The following is a 10,190-nucleotide window of genomic DNA, read 5'->3' on the forward strand; positions in this document are numbered from 1 at the left end:
TATAGCAACCCATGTATGCTCTATAAAAAATGTCATTGCCTGTGACCTCTGACCTTTCCTAAAGGTCAAATGTACTGGAAGCCGTAAAGTTGGCAACTCTAGTTTAATGTATATTTATATAGTAACCCCTCATTAATATGAATTTTAAGTACCCAGTATACATAGATAGATAGATAGATAGATAGATAGATAGATAGATAGATAGATAGATATATAGATAGATATACAGTATATATATATATATATATATAGTTAACTGGCATTAATATGAATTCTGCATGACCCATTCTGATCACAGGCATTTAATACCCCAAAAGCAAGGCATGTGTCAACATCAGGGTATTGAGCAAACTGGAAACACTGATGACTTGCATCCACAGTTTGTTGTTCATAGGCCTGTATTATTGTATCCCAGTTTTTAAGAATGGATAAAAAAAGTGTTTGCGTTTTTTTGAAATCTGCAGCGACATCTATCTTTTTCTTGTACAGTGGTGCATTATCCACCCCTTTCAACACCTCCACTTGTGTCTGCAAGCAAGTTTTTTGCACTGGTCACTCAATGCAATGCTTCATGGAAATAGCACTGATGCGGGAGCAATATGGCATCTCAAAATGTTGTATGTGTATATGTACACACATACATATATATATATATATATATATATATATATATATATATATATATATATATATATATATATATATATATATATATATATATATATACATACATACATACATACATACATATATATACTTCTGAAACAGTCTGCCATGTCACTTGCTGGGAAAACTGTTAAACATATTTCCAGAGACTAATCATGCCATGTAACTGTGGTATGTAAGCTAGTGACACCACTCAATTGAAGCCACTATTACTGTACGTTATTTGTCAGCATTGGCTGGAAACACTGTAATCCTCTGTTAACTGGGGGTTTTGCAAGTGCTCTCAAACCTCTCTCACCTGTTCTACACACTTAGAAAAAAATGTTTTCTCTGGAGATTGGAATATAATACCTAATGATTCACTGTTTAGTTACTGCACACGTTTCTGTAGTTTTACTCGCTGCTACTTCACCAGCGTTGCCTGATGTTAATACACTTCACAGCTTTTACCATTTCCTATTTTAATCTTTTTAAAACACCATTGGGTGTAAACAAACTCAGCTTTCAACAAGGTCTGCTTTCTGACAAAGTACACTGCATATAAGGCTAAACTATAGAAACACATGTAATAGGTAATGAATTAGGTACCAGGAATAATGTTAGCATTAAATTAAACAAAGCAGTAGGCATCTGTATATTTGTATACTCAACAATGTAGTGCTGTGAATAGCCCATACACAGTACACAACAGCAAATGTGAGAGTGTAGTGCTCATGAATGATAAGGAGCAGTGCCAGTGGCTAAAGATTCTGCACACTGCTGGCATGCACTGGAAGAAATAGCGTGGTAAACTTTTTATAAAGGAAGGCATGAAAGGCTAATGAACACACATCCTTACTAAATCTGTTAGAAAATATTTCGTTTTTTGCTTTCTTTTTTAGACAACGTGAACACGTGCCCGTCAAAATGCAGCTTGTTTGGTCTCCATGAAGTAAAACAGCATTTTGTTTTATTTTGCAAAGCAGCAGAAAATGCTCCTGTCTTGTTTTTGCATGGGGCGGTCAATTGTAAATAATGTATCTAACCTTTAATCTACAAACAGTCACGCAGACCCACTTTTGTCTATCTAATGTTTCCATTTTGCAAACTATTTTTTCCCGTCTAGCACATGGCTAGGTCAGAAATGGAAACTCAAATGCGGAAGTATGACGTGCAGTAGCCTATTGGGAAAGGGAAGTAAAAATGTCACTTCCCAGTTCCCACCGTCTCTGAATGTCCGCTCCTGCAGGAAGCACAAAGGAATATCCACTAGAAAGTGTCCTGAGGGCATCAGATGTTTTTTAATGGTTAGGTATTCGGTTAGGGTTAGGTTTTAGGGCTGGGGTTGCTTAAGGTTGAGCTACCGAGCTCTGAAAGTGAAAGGTGGTAGTGCTTGGCAAATGCCCTAGAATCATTTGATGCCCTCAGGACACTTTCTAACAGATATTCCTTTACGATGCCTCCTGCAGCTATCTATGCACATCTCCGTTCTGTCAAAACAATCCCCACCCACCTCCACGGATTGGCGCTCGTCTGTACCCAATCCCGCTGCAGGTAGGCGGGGCTTGTTGGTGTCATGGCGTTTTCTATGGTGAATTTCTATTTCAACGATAAATACAGTAATAATACAACCTTTCTCATCAGCGATAAAAAGAAGCACAAGTCAGCCTTCTCTGAATAGATAATATCACATCTCACTAACCAACATGGGGACTGTCCACGCCAGGGTAAGGACATTACAGAAAGCTGTAAACAAAACGATGGAATATATATTGGGTGACCAGATGGAAGGCCGTTTGCTGACATTCAACACAGACAACATACAAACGACTAAGGGCGTGGGCATAGTTGTTTTTGTTTGTTTAATGACAGCATTTATTTTTTACCATACATTAGGAAGAAAAGCGTGAAGAGCATGGACGCTTCGCAGTGCTAGTAAAATGTACACTGCAATCTCAAATATTTACTCTTCGCTGTCAGCGTCAGTGTGTAGATAGAGGACCCAAATAATGAGGACGAACTCCAGTAGTTTTTGTGAAATAGTTAATTGCAAAAAATAAAACGATTTATTCATAAATGTTATTTTTTTATCGGTGAATCTAGAAGCGCCCATTTTGTAATAATACTAATAATCAATAGTGTTCACTCTTCTCATACGGCGCGAGTATAATTTGGGGTTGTCTGTATTTTGTCTGCCCAGTAACTGAAAGAACTTCAGTTTCTCCCCACATATTTTACATTGTTGCAGGAAACAAAATACTGTATTTACAGTGCATTCAAAGCAGACTTCTGTGAGCAACACACATGGAAGCTAGGTGCTTCCTTCATACTTCAGAAAAGAAAGGAAAAACACATTTGAAATTAAATTTCAGATCCATAACAATTGTACACATATTGGTGCCTGTATTGAATAGAAATCAATACTTGGAATCCTGTTGCAGTGCAAATGCAACTACATTCAGCATATTGTATATCTACCCCTATAGTTGTTGTAAATGAATGTGTTTCAGTAATGACGTTCTTATTTCTGTTTTGCAATTAGAGCTTGGATCCTCTTCCGATGAGTGGACCTGATTTTGGGGTTCACGGAGATGATGCAGAACTGGTGGAAGTGGAACCTGAAGCTAAACAAGAAGTTCTAGAAAATAAAGACGTGAGTAAAGGCAAACAAACAATGTTTTGTAGCTTTACAATAGATGATGAGAAAGATTCATTTCACAAAGCAGACCAGAAAAATATTATATGCCCATTAGGGTTATTTCTCAGAAAATGTCATTAATGCTGAAGGAAGTTGTGCAACATTAAAAACAATTTTAGCTCTTGAAATTTTGCAAGTTTGCCAAGTTTGTATGCGGCATGTGCCACAGGTTAGGTACACAAACCAGTTATGTCCAAGTCTTCATGGCATGCTGCACTTTTTGTTTTCTAGGTGGTAGTCCAGCGTGTTCATATCGACGGCCTGGGCAGAACGAAAGATGACCTCCTTGGGTATGAAATAGCTGAGGTCTTTACAGCTACAAATCTTATTGATGTAAGTACTGGTACTCATAAAGCATAATTGCTTGAGACACACTTTTTAAAGGTTAAGTCACATGGTTAGGCGGTCAGCTTTGAATGGGATACAAAAGATGAGTTCCAGACTCAACAGCCCATTCATCGTATAAAAATCTCTCTCTGTTTGTTGTAGGTTATGAAGAAGTCCCATGAAGCTCGGGAGAAATTGTTGCGCTTGGGGATTTTCAGACAAGTAGAAGTTGTGATTGACACCTCCGATGGTACTGCATTGTTCCACTGCAAACCATTTTAACAGACTTTCTTGACTTCTCTGCCCTTAAAACAATTAACCATCTCGCTCAGCTTTTTGTTATACCAGTAGTTAAATCATGTGAATAGTTGCATGTCAAATAGAGGTGAGCTGTAGTGATACTAGAGGTCGGCATGGGTAGAAAATCCCCAACCGGGTACCCGGATCTTTTTTGGGTAGTGATTAGTGATATATATTTAAATACTATATAGTACACATGCGTTTAGTCCCTTCAGATCTGTAGACTTGTGTAACCTTTTTCAGTACTGGAAACATTGAAATAATAATAATAATAATAATAATAATAATAATAATAATAATAATAAAAAAAAACAAAAAACCACATCACTGTTTAAATATTAATGTTAAATATGCATCATGCTGCGGGATTCTTTGCGAAATATACTGATGCACAAAAGAAACACAACACTCAGGTCTAATGGATTTAATCAAATATTTTAAACATAGATATCAAACAAAATCACAGAAAATGTGAACAAATATACAGATAAGAATCATGATACATTTTCAGTGTGAAATGTGACACGCTGTCAAAATGAAAACATTACAAAGTTAGTATCGGGTATGACCTCCCTGAGCATTAACACAGTCCTGGCAGCGTTGACGCATAGACCTGATCAGCCTCTGGATAGACTGCTGTGGGATGTTCCGCCACTCTTCCTATGCAGCTGCAGCCAGCTGGCGAAAGTTGGCTGGTCGCGGTTGTCTCCTGTGTATGGCACTGGCGAGTTGGTCCCACGGATGCTCTGTCGGACTCAGGTCAGGAGAAAAAGCTGGCCACAGCAAGACCTCGACATTGTTTTCTTGAAGTCGTGCAATTGTAATCCTAGCACTGTGTGGTCTTGCATTGCCCTGCTGGAATATCGACACTTCCAGATTGGCTTGCAGAAACGGAAAAACTGTTGCCTCAAGGACTTTGTCAATGTATCGCTGAGCAGTGTGGTTGCCCTCAATCAGGATCAAAGGTGTTCTTGTGTTAAAGGAGATTCCTCCCCACATCATCACACTTCCACCGGTTGGCTCAAACAATGCAACAGTCAGCATAACGGTCTTGGGCCGGTATGGTGACCCTCTGCCTTCCAGGACGTGGCCTCTCCCTCACAGAGCCGGTTTCCTGGTTTCTCTGGACTAGTCTGCTGATTGTTGAAGCAGAACATCTCATTCTCCAGGCAACTTCTCTCACAGACAGACCGCCTTCAATCATGCTGATATCAACCAGGCGATCTTCATTACTCAAGCAGAGCATGGCTGTATCTTTCGCTGTTCTTGCATTAATTAAAATCATGTCTTTTCAAATAGCTATTTATACAGATTCTTAATCAACTCATTTTGGCAATTTTAACTCGACTCAAATACCAAACACTGAGCACCTGGCGTTTTTACCCCAATAACGAACTGTTGTGTTTTCTTGCAGGAGAAGATGCATTGTCTAACGGGGTAGATGTAACATTCGAAGTAGCTGAATTAAGGAGACTAACTGGAAGCTACAATACAATGGTTGGCAACAATGAAGGGAGTATGGTAAGTAAGGATATTTTCAAAATAAATGTCTTGTGATACATGAGATTTCCGCAGTAACATTGTGCAAAGTTGAAATTGCTTTCTTTGTTGCTACATAGTACATTGGCATTTGATCGTACAGTTTTAATGCAAATTGGGTATCTATTTTTTTAGGTTCTTGGCCTTAAGTTGCCTAATATGTTAGGCCGTGCAGAGAAGCTCACCTTTCAGTTCTCCTATGGTACCAAAGAAACCTCCTACGGACTGTCATTTTTCAAGCCTCAACCAGGACACTTTGACCGAAAGTAAGGAACACTGATAGCTCTCTCCTTGGTCTGAAAATTGAATTGTGGTCATAGGGCTCTGCATTGATTATCTGGGAACATCTCTTTGCAAACACATTTATCTTCACTGTATAATGCCAATAGATGGGTTTAAAAAAAACAAAAAAACATGCTTTCCATGGTTTTGTTAATTATGTTTCACTACAGATAATGTGTACATTTAATTGCATCATCAAGATACCTAGAATCACAGTGTACATTTTTTTTATGTATTCCCTTTTTTGTTCATAGGTAATTTTGTTAAATCTGCACAGTTACATCATATGTACAGATGACTGCTCTAAAACTGATTTGTTTTAGGTATTTTCCCATGTGACCATGGAGATTCCATACATATTGGCAGCTATTGAGTGGCTAGATTTAAATGATGCTTTATGCCTTTATCATTTGTTTCCAGTTTATCCATTAACATGTATAAAGTAAGTGGACAGTTTCCATGGAGCTCACTTCGAGAGACTGACAGAGGAGTCTCCACTGAAATGAATGTAAGTTATCGTTCTAAATGTAATACATCGTTACTAGCCTATATCTTTAATAGCTCAGTTACAAACACCCTTTGTATTGGAGGTTGTGCATGAGTTCGATTCTGGTTTTGTGCACAGATTATGTGTTAGCAAAAAGAGTTTTGCTCCCTATTTTAGAAACCTATTTGGACCTAAACCATATTCCTTGTGTTGAAGCTGAATTGATTCCTGTCTCTCTTGTGTTTCATTGCAGTTCCCCATTTGGAAGACCAATCACACCTTGAAGTGGGAGGGTGTGTGGAGAGAGCTGGGCTGGCTGGCTCGGACTGCATCCTTTGCTGTTAGAGAAGAAAGTGGACATTCAATCAAATCCTCTATCTCGGTTAGTATTAGAACTCCACCACCTTTATCTGCTGAATATCATGAAAAGGCAAGGGGCTGCTTATAGGGATTAATTCACTAGAAAGACCAAATGTGTGTTCAGTCTTCATGGACTTAACATAGTGAATTTAACTGAAAAGTATTGAACCTGTACATGTGTAATCAGTGTTATTTATTTTAATACAACCTTTGTAAGAGTTAAACTACTGAAGGGGAATTAGGAATCAAACACATGTAACTCTCTGATTGTCCTTAAATCCACAGCATGCCATGGTCATTGACACACGGAATTCTGCCATCCTGCCCAGACGAGGTGCCTTACTGAAAATTAACCAGGTGAAATGCAATTACCCGGAGAAGTTCCTAAAAAAAAGAATCTCCAGGTTTCCCATAGCAGGGGAAAGAATCTCTTGCTCTTCCAATCCAGATCTTTGTTATGCTTGATTGCTGAATTTAAATCAGGTCCTAATACTTATTAACATGAGGTGATTAGAGATAAGATACAGCCTGTTAATTAACTGGCATACTGTAATCATATAATCATTTTATGAGACACGTCAGATGTTGACGATATATATATACATATAATGTTCTGTATGTTGTGTTTTACAGGAGCTGGCAGGCTACACTGGAGGTGATGCAAGCTTCCTGAAAGAGGATTTTGAGATCCAGCTAAACAAACGCCTTTTCTGGGACTCAGTAAGGATTTGTGTGTTTTACCTTTCCAAGTAGTCAGTTTACCTGCATGAAAGTATCGTTTTATAAATAGGGGTGTAAAGATTAATGGTGTATTAATGAATCATGATATTTTTTTTTTATATGATATGTCATATCGTAATAGATTTATGTATTGTTGTATCGGGTTACAAGACCAAAAGCACAACATTGTTCATTATAGTTCACCAAACGGTCCTTGATTTAAGTGTGTTTTATTGTTGGTATGAATACATTCTCTCCCTATCCATTTAATTTTTGTCTTTTAACAAAATGGTCCATCATTAAATGACCATTTGATCTTACTATGCGTCGTACATGTATACTTGCCCATCAGGACCGTCACATGTATTGTGAGAATGATCATATCGCAACCTGCACAGTGTGATACAATATCATATATTGACATTAGTGTATCATTACACTGCTATTTATAAACTGCATTTGTTTATTTCTCTTGTTGAATTTGCCTAATATTGCTTAAGACTGGCTACTTGAGCAAAGGACCACGAATGTGGTCTTATACCCCAAGTGACAATGTCAAGTGGACATCCTGTATTAACTTATTATAAAACACCTAAGAATTAAACTTCTTATTGTTTAAAAAAAAAAAAAAAATTGTGATTTTCCAAATCTTGTCTGTGTATTTGGTAGGTTCTGTCAACATCCCTTTGGGGTGGTTTGTTGGTACCTATTGGAGACCAGCCATCCTGCATTGCTGACAGGTATGTAGAGAAGCAGAGATATGTGTTTGAATAGTAAGGATCATTATTGTTGGGATGCATATCCCTGGTGATAGAGGCACCTGTCAGACTTCAAGTTTGACATACTGTATATCCAGACAGCGTTTATCCTGGGGGCATGAAACTTGGTTTAGACATTCTTTAGCCCACTTCTTACCTCTTCAGAGTATCAGATAGAATGTGGGGATATAATAGGAACCTGACTATTACTACCATACTGTTTACAGCAGCTTTTTAATGCACAGCTGGCTTGTGAACTGTTATGTACTGAGAGAAACTGTGATCTCACAGTATGTACCATACGTAGATGCTGTAGAACATAATGTACTGTTCTCTATATGTAGCAATGCTTATACTCCCTATTTCTCAATAGGTTTTATTTAGGAGGTCCAACCAGTGTCAGAGGTTTCAGTATGTACAGCATTGGACCTCAGAGTGAAGGTTTGTGATTCATTTACATTTGCTTTGTAAGAGTACTAATCGCAGTTAGAAAGGTGCATGCATTGACTGGAATAAAAATTGAGCTAAACATATTTATGCAGGAATAAACATCATCAGTTGTAAATTGGCCTTAATACATTATGGAGTTGTATTATGGTTATACATTGTATAGAACTTACATATTGTAGAAATCTGCAAAATCAACTAAGGTTGGGGCAGTGGGTTAATGCAACTTCTTAACCTTTTAAGATCTGGATTGAACAAACCTAAAAAGTCATTTCATGAGCACCACATTTCATCAAAACAATGTACAGAGAAAACTGCCCAGAAAAATCTTAACACCTTTTATTAACAATTTATGCCAATGTGACAAGACATCACATTAATGAAGTCCTGTCGTGCAATATTAGAAAGAAGATGATTCTGCACTTCTGCATTCCCCAGGGCTGTACGATGAGACAGTTTTTACCCTATGTTTAATATCTTGCTAGGTGACTACCTCGGTGGTGAAGCTTACTGGGCTGGTGGCATGCATCTCTACACACCCCTCCCCTTTCGCCCAGGCCGTGGGGGCTTTGGAGATCTTTTCAGAACCCACTTCTTCCTCAACGCAGGGAATCTGTGCAATCTCAACTACGGTATGTATCCTGGAACCCTTTGTGTCGTGCCATTATTCTGGAAAGGTATTTTAGAATTTCAGATAAGTCATCAGGACTAAACTAGTCGATCTGTTAATGGTTAATATAAAAAGGGGAAAAAGGATTAATTTAAACATTGATTGTATAGCGGTCCTTGTATGCTTTTATGATTCAGATGCCACACTTTGAGGCCCTCTCATCTTGGATAATTTTTTGTTGACACAGTTTCTGCCCAAATTATAATTCAAAACTTTTTACGTTTAGGGGAGGGTCCACGAGCTCATCTCCAGAAACTTGCTGAATGCATCCGCTGGTCCTATGGTGCAGGAATAGTACTGAGACTGGGCAATATTGCAAGACTGGAGTTAAATTACTGTATTCCTATGGGAGTGCAGAGTGGAGACAGGTAAGTGTAATGATTCCAGGGCATCTCTCCAAGCATGCATGCTCTTTTCTGAGGGGGTGTGTCTTCATGGGGTGAGGAAAGGGTGGGACTGCTTGAACTTGTATTCAAAAGAATGGCGTAACACTCTGCCTCCTCACCACTGAGCAGAAGATGGAACATGTCCAGGTTTTCTGTAAGCGATTTAAAATCACTGAGCCCCCAAAACTTCAGTTTGGATGGTGCAAATTTTAAGTCCTGGATCTCAAACTAAAGAAAACTTAACTTAAATTATATACGGTGTAAATAGTATTTAAATTAAAATGTTGTTTTAATTGCAGGATATGTGATGGTGTCCAGTTTGGTGCTGGGATCCGGTTTCTGTAACAGAATATACCTGAGATTCAAGCACTTAATGTGAAGTTTGTACTCTTTTAATTATTCTGTCAGTGACATCCATCACTGGTGCTCTTGATAACACAAATCGCCTGTTCTGTCCTGGAATAAATGCTATTGTGCTTGATTTTGAAAAATACTTCAGTACTTGTTCACATGATATTGTAATATAAAAGTGGAGTGTTCTAAATTCTCACTCAAATCAGGATACATTGTG

General features: G+C 38.2%; 1 protein-coding gene across 1 annotated transcript; it reads left to right on the forward strand.

Annotated features, from left to right (window-relative positions):
* Window positions 1–2,185: 2,185 nt before the first annotated feature.
* On the forward strand, window positions 2,186–10,181 carry LOC117419889 (sorting and assembly machinery component 50 homolog). Its single transcript, XM_034033234.3, has 15 exons — window positions 2,186–2,372; window positions 3,188–3,298; window positions 3,575–3,676; window positions 3,833–3,920; window positions 5,385–5,491; window positions 5,645–5,775; window positions 6,212–6,299; window positions 6,532–6,660; window positions 6,924–6,995; window positions 7,272–7,358; window positions 8,028–8,098; window positions 8,490–8,557; window positions 9,049–9,195; window positions 9,460–9,601; window positions 9,919–10,181. The coding sequence occupies exons 1-15, from the start codon at window positions 2,352–2,354 to the stop codon at window positions 9,962–9,964; spliced, it is 1,410 nt and encodes a 469-aa protein (XP_033889125.1). The 5' UTR covers window positions 2,186–2,351; the 3' UTR covers window positions 9,965–10,181.
* The last annotated feature ends 9 nt before the right edge of the window (window positions 10,182–10,190 follow it).

Source organism: Acipenser ruthenus, chromosome 14 (assembly GCF_902713425.1).
Source record: "Acipenser ruthenus chromosome 14, fAciRut3.2 maternal haplotype, whole genome shotgun sequence".
Taxonomy (NCBI): Eukaryota; Metazoa; Chordata; class Actinopteri; order Acipenseriformes; family Acipenseridae; genus Acipenser; species Acipenser ruthenus.

Bases quoted from the DNA above. Each gene is read 5' to 3' on its own strand.
- LOC117419889 (XM_034033234.3), top strand. From the start codon at position 2,352: ATGGGGACTGTCCACGCCAGG. The intron at 9,196-9,459 runs GTATGTATCCTG...TTTTACGTTTAG, and splicing joins TCTGTGCAATCTCAACTACG to GGGAGGGTCCACGAGCTCAT. The intron at 9,602-9,918 runs GTAAGTGTAATG...TTTTAATTGCAG, and splicing joins GGAGTGCAGAGTGGAGACAG to GATATGTGATGGTGTCCAGT.